Below are 19,252 nucleotides of genomic sequence, written 5' to 3'. Positions count from 1 at the left end.
GAGTTTGTTGGAGTGAGGTTATAAATAGTATTACTGAAACTCTTACCTGAAAAGGCTAATTGACTAAATTATAATTGCCATTTTGTAATGATGCTGTTATTCTTTATACATGTCAGATGATGGATAGAATCCACCAATTTTTAACAGAAACCGGTTTGGTGCAGGTAACTCTATTTTAACTTGATAATCCCAGCAACTCAAAAAGTACTTCTTATCACACACAAAACCTGACCAGGTCGCAGATTTTAGGTCATGTGTTGTAAAAGTAAAAAGAGAGAATATTTTTTTCATTTTAGAACTTTTTTTCCCCAGGATCTACCCTGAAACTGTTAGATTATGAAACACAAAGTTCATCTTCACACACACAAAGGAGCACAGAGAAACAGGGATAGCCAGGAAGCCCTTCCAACTGAAGAAGTGAAACTGGGGCACTCTGATCTGTCTTCTTCCAGGGCTGCCAGAGGAGGACGATCAGCCTCACTGTCTGTGTGGTAAAAGCCATCAGGGTCAGTCAAGTGGATGGGCTCCCTCTATCACCCTATAGACCAAGGAGGGTTACTGCCTAAGTGATACATCTTGGAATTCTGCCAGGCATTGTATAAGATGCTTTGAATAGGAAGCAAAGACAGGGGAAGGGGGAGATTAAGGTGTTTTGAGGGTGAACAACAGTAAGAACATAGAGAGGTAAGGGTATTTAGGGGACTGGTTGCATATGAACAGGTTGCTGGTCCATCTGCTCATGTGGTCATGCCATGCAATCTGTTGGTCACTGCAGTCTATCCTATCTGCTTATCAAAATCCATTTCTATTTCCTGGGTGAGACTCTCTCTATACAGTAGTGTTCTGAGACAGTGACTATATGATGATAGCAAACTTCTGTAATCATCATATTGTTTCTTGGTACTTCACTGCGGTCACTGGATAAGTGAGTTTTATGTCTTTGTTAAAGCTACTGTGAAAATTTTTTTCTCACATCTTGGGTTGTAGATCCAGGATTATTTGTGACTACATTAATTGACATTTCTACTGCTTTTACACTGAAGAAAATGTTAGTATTACAATGTCAGCTAAAATTGTGTATTATAGAGTTATCCTTTGAAAATATGTATGTGCGGGTAGGAATTAAGCATTGGTTATTAGGCAGGTGTCATACGTGTGTTTTGCACCTCTCTACATTATCTTCCTTTGAGGTCAGCTTTACCCATTTCAGTTTTCATTGTTTCTATTGTGAACATTCACATGCACATACTTAGCCCACATTTGGTTTTTCCCATTCTTAGCTACTTACACCTTAGCAGCACTAAACTGATCCTTCTGCATCAGACTTCCTTCATTTCTGTTTTCAATCACAAGTACAGCTATACTGCCTTTCCAGGACCCCTTTTATGCATGCACACATGCTTCCTGAAAGCACTGCTCTATTCAGCGATGGGTCTGAAAAGCCTCTTCCCTTGCTGATAACGCTTGGAGGATCACGCTTTAAAATAAACTATAAATACCTCCTAGAGCCAGTAGGGTGTTTATCACCTTTCATGTTTATCACTTAGTATTACAGCTGGTAAGGGACCAGCTGTAATAACTTAGCATTCTTAAAACTTTGCTGAAACTGATGAAATCATTTTCTAAGACTGGTCAGATCTTTGCTTCTATGATGTTGAATTGCCCTGATCCAGGTGCATAATAATAATAACGAGATGCCATATGTCATTTATGTAAAATTTAAATTATAAATAATTGTTATGATGACATCGCTAAATAAAACTTGACAAAATATGTGCCTTTCTGCTCTATAGATGGAAATACTGGCTTATAAAGTCAATCGGAATTCTGTCATTGACTGCAGTGGGGCTAGAACTACACAAAAAGTGTTATAGTTGTCAGAATGAGCCTTAGGAGATCTACAAGTTTTGTTGCTGCTTTTAATGATTTTTGTTTTATAAATGTTTATAAATGCTGATAATTTTATCAGCAGCACTCCATTGTCTTTGTTAACTTCGATTTGGGAGCAGAAATACATACTTCTCAGAAGTCTTGAATGGAAAGTCTTCTCTAAGTGTAATAAAGAAATGATTCTCTAAATCACTTGCGAAAGCAGTGTGATTCCACCAAAGTGATACAATTTATTGCCAAACTTCTCATTATGGTATACAATTAAAACATTTCTACAAAGACATTAGCAGAACAACTTGACTTGTTTAAAAATATGTGCAGTAAGTTGACACCTTTTGGAAAGTACACACAAGTATCTCCAAACAACAGCACTCCAAAGAGTGACAGTTTAAGGCACGTGATTATTTTGCAACCTTTGTTACATAAATCTCTGACTAGACCATGTATTTGTAAAACATAATTTCATATATTTCAATAACTAGGTTCACAGCTCAGAGAGACAGAATTCATCTCAATTCAGGCAACACTTCTGGGGTTTTTTTAACATTACTAGGTCATAGTGCAGCATAATAAACATTGCTAAAAAGAACTTTATTCATGGAGTAAAATATATAGAAGGAACATCAAATACTTCTTCATCTTTTTGCAACAAGGTAGGTCATAGTTACTTATTCAATAAATAGCGACAGTGGAATGCCCAGCTTGCCTTTTTTTGACAGAGCATGTCACAAAAAAATTTAGAGACAGAGTTTTCAGGGAAGTAAGAACTGAACTGGCGTCACCAGAGGTGAACTAGCTATCAACTGATCATTCCAATCTAATAAAAAAGGGCAAAAAAAGCTGATACTTACAGCCATATCCTCAGCAGCTCTGAATTTATATTGCTGTGATAGAAATTAGTGGTGCTTGACTGATTAAAGCATGCTGAAGATGTAACCAAACACTTTCACCCACACATATGCATACCACAGGAAATGTGAATGTACAGTGAAAGAGTATGCAAAAAAAGAAAAAAGACAAATGATGAACTGTTATAACCTGCTTTTTTGTATATACCCTGGTAGACATTGGGAGCAATTGCCCTGGGAAAAAAGGGAACTATAATTCACTGTGTTATAGCTATGAGTATGTTCTCAAATGTGGAAACTGGGGACATGAAAGCTTTTTTTCATCACATTTCAAATTGAGAAATTACAACAAACAAAACCTTGCTGTAGAACCAATTCTACTAGAAAACCACTTCCAGGGGCATAAGAGCTTCAGAGATTATGTGAGATATTCCAGGGAAAGGTCTCTTCGCTATCAGTATGGCCCATTTTATCCTTCATTTGTTCAGCTGTAGTGATGCAACATATAGAAAATGCCTAAGGCCTTTGAAACAGAGAGGTAAGCCCTTTGTATATAGTGTCTTTCCACTTCCATAGTTTGAAATGGTGTGATGTTCCTCTCTGTTTTATAATAATACAGCCCACAGCCCTCTCAAAACCATACAGGATCCTGCTGATTTTTCACAGAGACTACTGCATTTGTAAATACGGTGGTGTCTATTGATCCTCTTTTCTTTAGCCTAAAAGCTTACAAGAACAATAAAAACTTACACCCTATGATTTTCAAAATTGCATACTCTTGTCTGTGCAACATTTATGTGGTGAAAATTCCCATCTGCTGATGACAGTTTACAAGTGTTTCCTTGAAGTAGCCTGTACAAAAACAGATTGGTAATGGTCTAACAAGCTTGCAGAAAACAGTCCACAGTATGGTTCTCTTTCTAACTGCAGGACAGCAATCACCTCTGTACGACACCAATAAGAAATGAAAGTTTTATTTCAAAGCCAACACCTGATGAGCGTCTTGCCAACTTTGGTGTTGGTACTTCAGCATTACACTGTGAGACAGAAGGGTAGGTTTTGGCACATTGCACTTTATCTGTCCTAACATTTGGGATCAGTCATGGTCCTGTTATATATCTATGCCAATTACTAAAATACTTGTTCCAATTATAATATCTGGAACAGTATTAATATGCTCTACTTCACCAAAATAGTATGTTCATATGTACTCGGTTCACAAAAATTGAATTTACATTATTGAATTTTAACAAGACTAGTTCTGGGTAATGAAGCTTTCCAGTTAGAGACACTGATTTGAATGATTGCCCAAGATGACTGCCAAACAGGCAGCTTCTTGTGGATTGATAAAAAAGAACCACTTCTCTGAATTTAGTCTCTGGAGGTTATGTTTTGTATCTGTCTAGGTCTGTATATGGTATTTGCCATCACATCTCTGCAATTTGCACCAGCCTAACATATAATTTTAGCATACAGGCCAAAGATAGAAAAAAGATGTGGGCGTGAGTTTTCACACATTTCTCCACTCTTTTTGGTTGTCTGGGTAAATCTCAATTTTGATATCTGACACAGAATCATCTTAAACCCATTCAAAATCTGGGTAGGTAGAGTGAAACAATCATTAATTCCTATAGATGAAGTTAAATTTAGCAGATAAAGCCTCTGTCCAGGTTCCAGTCTTAAACAATTCAGATACCTCCCTGAAGGTGACACCTCACTTACAAATGGTTTACACTGATATCAAATAGAAAGTAGGAACACATTAAGATCACAGAAGTGGCTAAGCACTCACCTTCTATTAATGTCATAGAACCTTTACAATTTATACCACTGAAGATTTCAAGCCAAAATTTCAGGACTGGAATCATCCAAGGCAAAATGGCCAGAGGACTATACACTGGCATGTAGTATTACACATCTATGAGAGGTCTCTGAGTTTTCACTTTCATTTAGTCTTCATCTGAGTTGGCTTTCACTGATGTCTCCAGCTGTCTTAAAGGTGATGTAGATCTAATTCATATGCAGTAAGTGTCTAGTGCAATCGTAAGTATAATTTGACAGAAAACCACAGACAGAAAAAAAGGACAGTCCTAATACAAATAGGTATATACATGCACAGTAGCCAAACTGCCTCTGTAAAATACTTTGGACCATCAACATCCTGAGTCTTTGTGGCACTTAAACCATGTAGCAAAATGCAGAATACCATCTAAGAGACCACTATCCTGATCAGCTATTGAAAGTGATACATAAATTAACAGGATAATCTAACAGTATTTGGAAGGTGTCTCCCAAAGCAGCAGTAAAAATGACAAATATTTACACTTCTGTCTGAGTGAGGCTATTTAAAATAGAGCAGCTTAATTAAGAATATGAAATGAGTTGCTTGTGACCACACAAATTAAAATTCTGAGCTAATTCTGGATGTTCTTTCATTCCAGTGCTACTGAGTTGAGGGAATGAAGGTGAAAGAAGGAAATGGCCCTCCTGGAGTACTTGATGAAATTTCAAGATGCCAGGACTTTCCTCTCCCTGGAAAGTTATTCACAAGAGTCAATATTCCACAATTACTCAGTAACACAAATATTCAAGAGCAGGAAAGTATTTTTCTTTAGCTTGCACTTATAAAAGGCACTGACTCAATCAGAGTAGACTTAGCAGGGAAGAGGCTAACCATTGGCTTCTCCTACTTTTATTTCATTTAGCATAAATACTTAATTCCATTACTGAAGCAGCAAATGCAGCCTGTTTCTTTTAATGTATTTACGGCATAATGGCATAATAAACCATTTCCATGTAAAAAAACCACCAAGGATTTACCATTTGAAAAGATTCTTGGTTTAGCCCTCCAAAAATAATAGATTATTTGTAACAGTCTACGTGAAAAAATAACAAGGAGTCGTAATTCCCCCTCACTATGCACCCTTTCATTATGAATAAGAACTTTAAAATGTAAGTGCAGCAGAAAAGCTCCAGTGTTTTCTGACATCACAGGACCCCACTCCCTTTCCATCTGAAGCCATCCTAGAGCAGATCCGATGAACCAGTGGGTTGCTCTCTATTTTTACAAAAGCCCTTTGTTCACCTTCTTCTTTCAAGTAAGTCCTGGCTCACAATTGTGTTTCCTCCTGTTCTAAGGAATGTGGAGGGACATGGCAAGACGCTGGAAGAGATGCCAGCTTCTGAAGCTTAGGATGATGCAGAGGTTTTGGCCTGTGGAAAGAACGTCGGCTTTGTACACGTCTGGCTGCAGCAGACCTGTAATTCCCTTCTACATCAAGCAACATTTTCTTTTCTTGGGGCTCCGCCATGTAAGAGTCTTCCAGCCCTTCAAACATAAGCAGAGTATTCTCTTCTTGTGAATTCTCTGACTTGAAGCTAACTTCAGAACAATAACCTGAGTTTACTGTCTCTTTGTTATTTGTATCCGTACCCGATTCCCAGAAGAGATCAGGTACATTTGGGTCACATGAAGCTATGTACTCAGAGACAGCAGAAAGAGATATATTCCCTCTGTTTTCCAATGAAGAATAGTTTTGTGTCCAAGGCATTTGAAGACAAGAGGGGAAGAAGTGGAGGGGATTCACTGAAACACTTCCATTTTGGTTTAGTTGATCATCTGAAGAGGAGTATTCTGTCATTTCAACATCATGGTCCATATCACCTAGAGAGCACAATTAAATACGAACATTTGTTTTCTTTTTGTACACACTTTATCTATTAGTATGCTGGCTATTGGGCTTTGCTTTTGGCTATTTTTATGAAAGTCTTATGAAAGTGAATGATTTAAGGGTTTTTTCTTTCCTGAAGAGCTCTACTCTGTATCCTGTTCTATCTTGGACAACCTGAAGTGAGTTAATTAAACTTCTTATTCTTGCTGAGTGTCAGGCCAAACTTAGCTCTGTGTTTGGGATGAAAAACTGCCTGTTTCAGATAGTTAGGATATGGAGCCATCGTCTGGTCACTAAGGTGTATCTTTATCTTGAAACAGTCCTGATGCTCAGCAAGGAAATATTTCAGAAATTTTTGAGACAAATTGTACTCTTTCAATCAAGTAGCAGAGGGTTTGACTCCAGGGAGTCAATCTCTTATTGATCAGAACGTATGATCAGTTTTCTGTATACATTAGGTGTGAAGAGAAACTTAACATTTCCACTCTTGGCTTCCAGCTTCCATTGTTTTTTAAAACCTTTTAATTGAATTTTTGGTATCATTCTCCTATTGGGAGAATTTTATTAAGGAGATCATTCAGAGGACTGTTTCAGAGAGTAATCCTATACTTATTAGCTTGGGAAATCTACCTTTGCAAAACACTTATTAGGAAACACAGCAGTCAAAAATCCAGTGATTTTGACATATCAAAGATACCCACAGATGAACTTACACATACCACTTCCTAATAATAAATTGAATTATAAATAAAGCAATTAAATGGAGGAAAAGAACACAGGTTAGCAAGAAAATGTTCTGCAGGTCATATGTCAATATTCTCTGACAATGTTCTCAGTGGGGGAAAAAAAGTGAAGAGAATTTCAGTGTGGATAAATGTCAAGGTGAAATTTTCCTTTTGGAATGCTGCTCATTGTTCACACTTTTAATCAGGATATTGGACATTAATTCATAGTCCTTTAATTAATCCAGTGTTTATGTTAAAACACCATTTAAAAAATGAACAAAGACACACCATTAAGGAACTGAGTACTGAAACCAAACACAGACCTACAGGCCACTCCAGTAGTGATGTGTGTCCTCTAATTACCCTTGAACTAGCACATCTTCTGAAGGGACAGAAGCCGGAACAGAAGAAAAATGGAACTTCCTTTTCTATTTCTTTTCAAGAGGTTGTGAAATTCTTCTTAGGTCAAAATTAGCAGTATTCACTCTTAGCCTGAGGTGTTTGTCTAAACATAGTTTCATCAACCAGCTACAGAATACTTTCAACTTACTTTTTTTGTTGATGCACAAAGGATACTAAGATATACATTTGTGACCACGGATTCCGCAAAAGTGTATTCACGATGACACTGACTTTCGTGTTTCATTGCACAATCCCTGCAGTGCCCTGTGTTCTATTCAATCATAATATCTGAACTGTGGACCTGACCCACCTCGTTTGAAGCACTGCCTGACTTGATTATGGAAGGCTGATTTTATGGTGTGGAAAATTTACACACAGCAAAAGTTAAAGGGCAACTGCAATATTCATTTAAACCCAGAGTCAATTTAATTTTAAGCCTCTAATACATTAGAAGCAACAAGATATTTACTGCATCAGAAAGCTATGCCTTTTTCTAGTTTCAAGATAAAGTATGGATTAAAATAAATTCACAGTTTAAGGATAAAGCTCTAATTTCCTCCACAATACTGTTGTGCAATTATCCCCACAAAGACACTCTGATGCATTTTAGTAAACATGATTAATTTTAAACTCCTTTACTATGTAATTTACTGGTACATCAGTAGTGTCACTGAGTAGTTGTAGCAGTGGGGCATTTTTGCTTCCTGGACACTGGATAAATAATCTGGACAAATGTTCAAAACTAACTCAAGGCTTCTTAGCAATAGAGTCAAAAAATTATATTCCTTTTAGGGAATTCAGGTACCAATTTTATCATCTAGGACTGACTAACCAGGAAACCTGAAGCCTCTTGAAAACATATGCCCAATATTCTGGTAGTTGGAATACTATTTTCTTGGCATTTAAATTATTCAAGTGAAAACAAAAAGAAGGACTCTTATCTGCTGTAAAAGTAGCAAGGCATTGGACCCCAAATAGTTGAACAGCTCTTCTGCAGAAGGAAAATAGAAAGATGTTTTGTTAATCAAATTGGAGGGAAATAAAAGATGTTTAGTTGTACAAAGAAATCAGGAAGGGAAGAGATTTTCTGAAAGAAGAAAAAACAGAAAAATAAGTTTACTTCTCAGGATTGATAAGAAGTCTGGTTAAAAAATAAAGGTGATAATATCTTTTAAAATATTACATATGTGTTGATTCTGGGAGAAAAGATCTGGGTCGGTCCTCTGGGCCATCTGCTAGCAGGAAGGAATCTGTTGATTTATTGCTGAGCCGGATTGGAGTGAGCCGTCTGAAGTTGTTTGGAGAATATGGGAGCTGCACTCGGGCCCTTTGAGATGGTACTACAGTATCTTCACTAGATAACCATGGTGAGAACTTCATGTAGATGCTTTGGTCATCATCAGCTGAAAATACTGGGTTATCAATTCCTAAAAAAAAAAATTATGAGTGACAAATAAAAGTAATCAAAATAATTTCTTGATAATACAGCAAGAGAAGGAGAAGGGCTGTTGGTGGAAAAAATGGGCAGATACACGCCGGTATGGATGTGACTAAGTCAATACACAGACCATTACACACACGTATACCTTGGTTATTGCTAGATATATATTGGATTTCAATTAAAGAGAAAAATTGGAGGTCACATTGAACATGCAATTATGTTAGGGATATCTGGAGACAAAAAATAAAATGAATAAAAGAAGTAATCAGTCCATAAATGTTAAGCAAAAAAAAAAGCACAACATGAAATCACTGCAGAAAATTCAAATCAAATTCATAAAAAAGAAATAAGAGATGGGAAAAAAATGAAAAAAAACCTTCACCATTCCATAAACAGATGAGTTTGAGGTAGCTATGGCAGGCCACAAGATAGTCAAAAGTAAGATACAGGAGCCTGTTCATACAGTTATCAAGTTTGATGAGCTTTTACATAAATATTTTGCATCTTGCCATCCACTTATTTCTGGGTGTCTTTATACATACTCAGACATAGAATTTGTCATGAAACAGTGTCACGTGTAAAATGCATTTCAGGGTGTCTGCCTCAAGAGTACAGACATGTATTTCTTCGCTGTAGGCCTCAAGTTACACATGAAGCATACAGTGGCATGCTGAAAAATTTAAACACAGAAGTGCTGAAGAGAAATACTAAATTTTATAACTCCATAAATGGTATGATGTGCTTTCTGTTATATATAGTTATAAGCTTCCAATCTAAAATTTTGGAGCCTTTCAGGGCTGGAAATCAAGGGCATTGAGTGCTCCAGAAATGCTGTAAATCTGCCCTTTTCAGTGACTTTTATAAGCCTGTAAGGATCTGAAGGGGGTGTCAATATAAAAGGAGAGATCTTGCCTGAAAAAAGAAGAACAAAATTTATCACAATGAAGTTCCAGTGCAAGTGAAAAACAATTCCGAAGGACTAGTGTTGACTGGTCTTCTGAGATAAGACAGTTCTAAAATAACATTTTCTGTTGCTAAAAATGCTTAGTGGCTTTAAAACTGGTTTAGGTAGTCATGTTCACAACTTCTATCAGTTTCAAATGTGATGCTCTCCATACCTCCAGATATCCAAAAATCTTTATGTTAACATTAATATTAAGCAAATGTATTTTCAGATAGAACACATAAAATCACTCAAACAAACAAAAACCCCAGGCTAACTCATCAGCATTTCTAGTAGATTTTGCAATATTTGAGGGAAAAAAAAAAAACCTTTGTAGGTAATAAATATTTTTACCAGCAGGAGTATCTGTGAAATTTTGTTTCGTCACATTAGCCAGGAAATCAACTCCTTTGCCTAGATGCAAAGTCTCATAATCATTATTTTCTTCTGATTCAGAAAACTCCAAATCTGGAGGGGAAAAAAATAAAAAAAAAAAAAAGGAAGTGCAATTTGATTAGAGATTTGTATCAGTTCTAATAGAAAATGCTATTACATGCTGGTTTGATCCTGGCATGGTTATCAAAAATATATCTTTAACAAGGATTTTCATCACTTGACACAGGTCAGCATTAGTCATGACTAATTTCAAACTTAATGAGGTCATTGCTGCTTTTACTGCAGTAGAATAAGTTTTGCAATAGCTGCTAAACCACTTTTAATTGGAAGACTGTCTTCCAATTAAACTTTTTTGATTTTAAGTAGATGATAACATCTCTCTGCAGAGTTCTTTAATAAGACAATATTGAATGACCTACTAATAAGTATTTGGAAAGCTCTTCCCATGCAAAGTAGTTCTAGAATCTTACACTTGGGGAGCCAGCCTGTACTGTCCCTCTCAGTCAAACAAAAATAACGGTAAATGATTCAAGGAAGATACATAAGGAAAAATATGTTTGCTTGGAGCTACTGAGAAAAGATAAATCCCTCTCTATTTTATTTGAGGTGTCTTTGAGGTCAAGGAGTTGCAGGCATAAACATAAATCAAAGTTAGTTCAGTGGCATTTAACCACATTTCAGTTTTGAAGCGACATGTATTATTTTATAATTGTATAACAAACATCTTAGCACCCATCACATCTTGCCACGCCTGACATCAATGCCAAAAAATGGCTAAGACAAGAAAGAATTAGGAGCTTTATATGCAAAACCAACTTTTGCTAGGGGTAGTCCCTAGGCTGATCAACTTCCAATTATACTTCCAAGCCTAACCCATGTGATAGATCCGTTCATGAAGGGTGAAGCGGTGCTAGAACTGACCTGACTATGGCTTCCTTCCAAAGCTACGCCCTCCTTGAGTTATATCATGCTTGCTTAGCCTCACCTCTGATTCAGACCCTTCGAAAACAGTGGACTTTAACTCAGATAAGAATGTCATCTCACCTACTGAATTTTATATGGCTGGTGTTCTAGGTAGACATATCCTGCCATGATGAAAAAAAGTTAGCAGCTCCGTGTATCTTATCCAAACAGAAACTGAAAGTTCATTTATATTGTAGCCACTGCATTGTTTTGTTCACAGAATTTAAATATATTTTAAAAATGTGAGCAAAAAAGCCAATTAAAATCTTGTTTTTCATCCAGATTCCTAAAAAAACAACTTCTAAACACTGCACTTAAGCATGAAGCAGATCACCACTCTGAGTTCTGAACTATGACTAGAAGTAAAGTACCTTTTTACTATCAGATTTGCTGTTGCATATCACAAAATCTTTTAGTGATACTTTACTGGCAATGTAGCTGGTAAAATTCAGTTAATGAAAACGGTCTAAGAGTCTTTTTACCTTTTTCCTTCAAAGTAAAATCTTGTACTGGATTTTCTGAAGGAATGTTTCCATTTGGTATGACACTGCTGTTTCTCTGAAAGGAAAGCAAAAAGTGACCAAAAATGCTAATGTCATCAGATAGCAATGGCAGTGACACCCTTTGAAATGATGAGTCCAGCAGAATAACCCTGAAATCCATTGTAATCTTTGCTTGAGACTCAATATGGATGCCACTAGTTTCCCACCTACACTTGTAGTGTGTACAGGGTGAAAAAAAGAAATTTTGGCTCTTTTTATGCTGTGTGTTCCCTCTTAGTTTCATAAAAATTTGGTTGAATGCTCCATGCTGTAGAGCTACCCTGCTACCTCTATCCTACAAAATCTCCCCAGAGCATTGTAGCATGGTTCAGGGTCTGTTGTTTTTCGAGTGATCAGAAGTCTCTCACCCAGAAGAAGAGTCCCAAAGCATAGAGAAGTGCAGAATGTGAGAAGAAGCCCCTTGAGTTACCTCCTAGTTTAATCTCTTCTTGCTTAGGTCCTCTAAGTTCATGAAGTTTTATAGGATAGAGATAAATGCAGGACCATAGGACCCTTCAGAGTCCTCCCTGCCCTTCCCACCCATAAGTTTGCATAATAGGTGGCTACATCTGGCTCCTTGTCAAAGTATTTTACCCTTTTTTGGCCCCGGTCTCGTTTGTGGATTTTATTGAGCTTCTTGGAATGGTTTATTCCTAGTTTGGTACTCTTGAAAGATTCTAAGCGTTTCCTCATTGTCCTATGGAAAATCTCCTTGTCTTGTTTGTCATCTTCACTGTGCATGATCTCATGTCGACTGTACAGGTGTTTGTGCTGTGGCCAGGAAGGGAAGACAATATTCATTTATTTAGAAATACAAATGAAAGCCCTGAATCAATGCATTCAATCAGTGTCATGAAAATGTAAACAACTCCATAAGAAAGAATGAACTAAAGACTACTCTGAAGGCATTAATGAAACTCCTATTTTTTTTTCTTCTTCATTAAACAAGTCCAGGAATTTTAAGTGAGTAAGAGTGGACTGTCATTCAAAGTAAGACTCTCCCTGTATGTGTCTCAATCACTTCAGTTCATTTAATCCTGATCAGAACCTTTGCTGGACACAGTTCTGCATTCCACTGGCCCCAGTGATTTCAAAGGTACTAGTTCTTCTAAAAAGGCATGTTTTTAAATGAGAAATCACACAAAGAGCCTGTCTTCCTCAAGCGTGTGGATTTTGCAGTGGGTTCTCTCCTTCTGAGTTTCACTCGCAAGCTTTGGTTCCTATTTCCTCCTAGTTTTAGATTGGAAAACAGTCCAATGCTAGCCTTTGTGCACTCACCTCCTGCCTGGGCTTATACAGGTACTGTTGTAGGGTGTGATGAGCGAGGGTATCTTCTGTGTCCCGGATACTTTTCCTCCTCTGCTCTAAAGCTTGCATGTCAAGGCAAACCGGTCCAGCTTTTTCTCTCCTGAAGAAAAACACAAGCAGTGGTTTTTAAAATCAGTGATTGCTGAAGAGGAAGGAAAAAAAACCAGGAAGACAAGGAATGAAATGGAGAAGAGAAGATGAAGTTTAAAAAGAAAAAAAAGGAAGACTAAGAACTGGCTAAATAACAATGAGTGAGCAAATGCCTTATGGGAAATGTGAAAAGATTATTGGTTTTTGTCTTTCCGGGGGATGTAGTATTAATTAATTTCACAGTTTACATGACACATGGTCTGTTCAGTGACAGATTCATCAAAAAGTTAAAGAAGGGGCAATTATTTTCCTTGCCTCTCTCCTTACTTTTTCTGGAGCAGACACAGAAATAGCATCTAGCCCTATATATAATAGTGGGTAAACCAAAGGCAAATGAAATAACTCTAATGTGGATGTCTGCTTCATCTTACCAGCCTTTACTGAAAAAAATTGTGTGTAAAATACAACTATATAAATCCATATATACCCATTTTCTGTGGGAGAAACTATTAATTAAAGTTCAAAAAATAGTGACTGAAGCCCCTGTAATTTGCATTTTTCAGTTTTTTAGCAGTGTTTCAATTTCCTCTCATATACCATCCCGTCAGTCCACATTACTTACAGTAAATAGGAGACAGAGCTTTCCACAGTGCTCGGGAGTGGAGTGCTGAAATCCACATTTACCATGTTGTCTGTACTTGGAGAACGAATAAATGCCAGTGAACCTCTACGTTCTCCCTGGTCACGGAAAGAAACAAGACATATTACAGCTGTAAACACCTAGGGCAAAATGTGTATCAGAATACAGGTAATTTGTGAGACTGTATTTATGCAAATGGAACAAGAAGCATTGGAGGAGTTGTAACAGATAAAAACCATTTTTTGGTTTTATGGTTTCTTTACGTTGAGTGTCATTATCCCAACAAACAAAGCAACAAGAAAACCTATTGCAGTCTTATAAATTGATTTTGAAAAGGTGAATGATTTCTTGTGCCTCAATAGATTTGCAATTTTACTTTGTACAATGTTGCAAGCCAAGTCCATAGGGATATACATACAGATGTTCATGTATCAACACATCACTACACTATCAGAAGCATTTTCAGACACAACACTAAGTTTTCTGTTCTCTACCAGACTGGAAGCAGCAAATATTAAGTGGTGATAGAAGTCTACAAGACTATTAGAAAGAGGTTGTAGCATGGCAAGATGAGATATTGAAGAGATGAGATTTTCTTTCCGTTCTAAAACTAGTGTCACAGAAGTGAACTGCTGGAAAAACTCAGTTTTACGTCTTCATAGTTTTCCCTACACCTTAAGTAATCTCCTGTTTAGCTAAAAAGTGTCTGTTGAGTGACATTGTGGTTACACAGGCTGAAACCATCTATGGTTTTGAATCACAGAAGAGAGAAATCACATAGCAGGTGTCTACATTAAAACAGTAATAATCAAGAAAATCATCTCCCTTGCAGAAGAGAGATTTTATCTACATTTCTCCAACTTTAACTGTACTGTGTTCCCTTTACATTCTCATATTCGTGGAACAAACCAAATAAATGCTTTCTTTTGCTGTGGTAGCCCACATATGTATCACAGTATGTGGGCTACCAATGGGCTTAAGAAATATACTCTGGCCTCTGCAGGCAGAAAACTTGAGATTAATAAAATTGAATTCTGGAAGAACATCATCCCAATCCATTTTCTTAAGTGAACCTGACTTTCTTTTCAAATCAAGTTGAATGTTTTATACATACATCATACAATATCATCAGTGAAGGAATTTTAGCCAGAACAAGTTATGAACCATGAGTATTTTAAGTCACTTCTGTTCAGTTGCTCTGGATTATTTTCATTTTTCTTGGCTGAGGTTCTCCTTTCTGAACTGTAAAGATTTTACTTAGATTGAGACTGAACTCTCTCAACTCCTATTTATTGTACAGATTCAGCATAACAGCAGAGCTGAACAAAGAAAAAGATATAAAATCATTTTTAAATTCCTCAGTTTCTTGCAAGTAAGAAGAGAGTGAGTAGCTGGGAGAGGCAGGTCTTTACTTGTCCTGGAAGAAATATCTTCAATTTCAATGTCAGCTTGTAATTCATAGCTATTTAGTTCAAAGATATATTTGAGAAGTGAAGAAAAAGTTGTTAAAGCAGTGTGTCACTGAACCAAATATTAAAGTGAGAATGGTGAAATGACTTTAGGATTCACAACTCATAGTTAATTTCTGCTGGAAGAAAATATGTTACAAAACTTCTGTAGAACTTGGAGATTTTCAATTTCTTTGTCTATTATTATCAGATCAGTACACATCTGCACAATAGAATTTATCTGCAAGAAACAATATACACAAATAGCATTTGGACTAAGGTAACAAAAGGCAGTTCCCTTGTGTTTCATCTCCTAAAAAATTAATAATCTAACGTAATCTGTCTTTACTATATGGGATCAAAGATACTGTTGGATAAAAATTCTGATCCTAAATCTGCATGTGTTAGTGATCTATAAAGCCCTTTACATCTGTTAAAGAGAAGAAACACTGTAACAAATCTACTGAACAGATTCAGCAATGAATCTGAACATGAGTTTCATGGTCATCCGCATCAAAGTCATTATCCAACTTTCTTCCTCTGAGGTATGACCCAGAAAGTATCACAAGAAAGAAAATTAGTTCTTGAGCTCAGATAGTCTGAAAACCAAATGGATAATTTAAAAAAATCTCAAAAGGAAGAATTTGTTTGTCTTGTGAACTATTCTCCATCTTTCATACTAACATAATTTCTGAATTTCATCTTGTTCTGAATTCAATCTCCAAAATTTTATGTTTTCTTGGAAGAAGACTGCCTGGCTGTAGCTCATTTTCAAAAAAAGAAAAAAAATCTTACCAGTAGTAGTAATATAAATCATAGTAATAGTTTTTTATTTAAATTAAAGAAATTAACTGATATATCACCTGTGAAGATTAGTTCAACTCAAGATTATGGGCATGGATAGATTATAATTTCAAAGATCACTTCTAAAATTATTCCATTTAAATCTATTCTTTACACTGTATCAATACTGCACATTTGTGGCCATTTGAACTAAGGTGACTAGTTTCCTACTGAAAAAATTAGGAATTCTTATAAAATGTGGCAACACTACTCTGGTCTGGGAATGGTACTCCTGCAGAAAGTCAGAAACTTTCTTCCCTTCTCCTTTCAAAATTTCTCCTGTTGCAAGTCTGATGTTTCCCTAACTTTACAATTCTTTAATTGCATTTGATATTTGTAGTATATTTACCCCAAATTATTGAATTGTGGGGGTTATGATTCCATTGAATTAAAGTTACATTCCCTTTTTTTTTTTTTTTTGTGTGTGTGTGTTCCAATGATCTGGCAGACTGAGATTAGCAGTCCCATACTTTGGCCACATATGCACATCATTTGGAAGAGAGCTTCCTCAAATCAGATTCATCATCACATAGAACCACTACCCTGCAGGAGCCAGACTCTGTTGACACATTTAGAAAGACAGCGTCCCTCCAGAATTCCAGTATCCTTTTCATGTAATGAATATAGAAGCAAAGATCTTCAGTAAAATCCAACAGAAATGTACACTGACATTAAGTACAATATGCTAGTATTTGGCAATCAGGCACAATACTGAGAGTAGTTCTCAAACAGGCAATACTGACACTCAAAACACATTTAAAAAAAAAAAAAAGCAGAGCAGAGATGGAAATAGTTTTCCTATAGGCATCTCCTGCAATATATCAACTTTAGGTTATATTATAAATTTTAAAAAATCAAATTCCAAATGATGCTATAATATGTCAACAAGTGTTCATAAGTACCTCAGCAACATAGCTAATTGCATCCTTCAAGTTGAGCTCATGGAAAACATTAAGGATTTGGTCTCTTGATTTTTGGGCAGACCTTCTCATCAGTATTTTTCTGAGGAATTTCCTATCAAAATTGGACCACCTGATAATTTAAACAAACTGTGTTAATGGCAACAAGCAATTTTAGTTTCAAAGCATTTTTAATTTAGCATAAATGATATTTTTTGAGCTAAACACTTTGAAAAAGATGGTGAACAGAGGAATGCAAGGGATTTGTGTCTTGAAGCTTTTCAATTAGCATAAAGAAAGTTAAGGAAAAGCCTGGTACAGACTTACGCAGCTGTCACAAAGCATTTAATCAGTTCACTTACCCAACACTACTGCAAGAGTGCTATGATTACAGTATCCCATTTCAGAGTCAGCCACACATTTTATACTTTGGGAGATCATGCTACCTTTTTTTTCCACTTCTGATTATATTTAATTTTTGTCCCTCCTTGGGAAAGTGATCTTCTTTTCCCCAGCTCTATTGTAGGAGCCAGACCAGAAAATGAGTTCAGAGTAGCGGTGCCCTTCCAGAAGTTCTACGAGAGGGCCTTCTTCATGCCACTGATGTTCTCTGCTCTGAGGGATAGTAGCCATGTGTATTTTCAATGAATTACACTTCCAAGATTGTCTGATAGTAGGGTATCTGCCCTGTCACGTTTAGAGTTCAGAAGATAAAGGCTGTTGTACTTTCTTCTAACTTCCTCGACACTTCATCTGAAGGGCATGAGGCAGCTCTGGAGACTATTGCTCAGAGTGACTTTATCCATCTTGCCCAATGGCCATTTTGAGTTTACAACTTTTGATTCAAATTGCTTAAACCCTTTTGTATCAAATATTATTCACATAATTGATCACTATTCCTCTTCTCTAGCCAGAACAGCTGACCAGCAGGCTGTAATTCAGGCTGCCACATCTCAACCCATCAGTGAGGATGCTAGGGGCTGCCATTTCCTTATGGAAGCAGCACTTTCATGTACATAGAGTCCAAAAAGCAGGCTTAAGATGGTTTCATTCAAAATACATTAGTCATCAAACCACACACTCAACCATGAATCTACAGTAAGCTACTCCTTCTGTTCTTACTCAAGGGGATTACTGTCTGACATGCAAGAAGTCACACACTAATCTGCCACTTTAAAAATATAGCTCCATCTTTGAGGCAATATATCAAAACACGAGATGTATTCACCTGTATTATATATAGCCTACTCAAATTTATTCCCCAAAATTAAACTACAAACTTAGACCAAAAGAAAGAAGATGTTCTGTGTGGAGTGCCTCAGGAAAATTCTTCACTGCATAAATGAATGAAGAGCAAAAGGAAAGGAAGTAGGTTGTCTCTATAACTGGATGCAGGTGAGGAATTCTACTTGAGCTCCAGTACGAGCTAGCTCCAGCCTAGGAGTTGTATTGTATTGCATGAGTATAATGCTAAACTTAAGCTAATAGACTCAGCTTCTAAGAAAGGGTTAGGGGAGTGCTCTGCAGAAAGCTAACACAACCACATGACTTTTGGATTGGAATTGGCATGTTGAGCCAGCAAGAGGTTAGCAGGTCAAAACTGTGACAGTCTGCACCTATGAAATGACCTAACTCCAGGGAGAGAATGGCCTAACTTCAAAGAACACTCTTAAGGATGTCCAGATTTAATGTCCTTTTTTCCCCATTTATTCATCTAGGTATGGAAGTGTGCCCATCACAGGGGTAACTCTTCACATGTACTTTAAAGGAAATGGTGTATCTTTCAACTGAGTAATTCTGCTTCTCTCAAGATGAATCAACTACAAACAGAGGGGAGGGTTCATTATTGATTTCAGGCTAACAGGCTGAAACTGTCAGAGTAATTTCAAAGCACCCTCTGCCATCACTTTGAGAGTTGTTGAACACATCCTTGTAGAAATAGGATAAACAGCTAGCATATTTGTAAGTGAGGTTTTTCAGTGCCTCCACACATAAATAGTGTTCATGAAATGTAGTATTACAAAGAAAAACCAACATTAATGTTCTAGGTGAAAACTTGTGCAAATAGTCAATTCTCTAATCTTGGGAGAACACCCCTGTATGTGAACTGAGGCACCTGCAAAGGAATAATCTGAACTGTGGGAGAGAAAGTAAAGATTCTAGTTGTGTAAGGGGACAAAAATACACTGCTTTGACATTTGCT

At 36.7% G+C, this 19,252-nt stretch overlaps 1 protein-coding gene across 3 annotated transcripts in view; it reads right to left on the bottom strand.

Moving 5' to 3' along the window:
- Positions 1-2,100: 2,100 nt before the first annotated feature.
- SLC9A3 (solute carrier family 9 member A3) overlaps positions 2,101-19,252 on the bottom strand; it is a 57,320-nt gene continuing 40,168 nt past the window's right edge. Inside the window, exons 10-17 of one of the 3 annotated variants that reach the window (XM_048296109.1) lie at positions 17,053-17,182; positions 13,842-13,957; positions 13,100-13,229; positions 12,416-12,592; positions 11,762-11,837; positions 10,275-10,388; positions 8,720-8,963; positions 6,323-6,402 (exon numbers count right to left, since the gene is read on the bottom strand). In XM_048296109.1, the coding sequence (XP_048152066.1) occupies positions 6,399-6,402; positions 8,720-8,963; positions 10,275-10,388; positions 11,762-11,837; positions 12,416-12,592; positions 13,100-13,229; positions 13,842-13,957; positions 17,053-17,182 (991 nt within the window). In that variant the 3' untranslated portion in view covers positions 6,323-6,398. Of the gene's footprint in view, positions 6,403-8,715; positions 8,964-10,274; positions 10,389-11,761; positions 11,838-12,415; positions 12,593-13,099; positions 13,230-13,841; positions 13,958-17,052; positions 17,183-19,252 lie in introns of those variants that run through there. The other 2 variants (XM_048296100.1, XM_048296117.1) reach the window with 2 other exon arrangements.

This window comes from Corvus hawaiiensis, chromosome 1 (assembly GCF_020740725.1).
Source record: "Corvus hawaiiensis isolate bCorHaw1 chromosome 1, bCorHaw1.pri.cur, whole genome shotgun sequence".
Taxonomy (NCBI): Eukaryota; Metazoa; Chordata; class Aves; order Passeriformes; family Corvidae; genus Corvus; species Corvus hawaiiensis.
The sequence above is the reverse complement of the archived record's forward strand: the minus strand, read 5'-3'. Positions and strand labels throughout refer to the sequence as shown.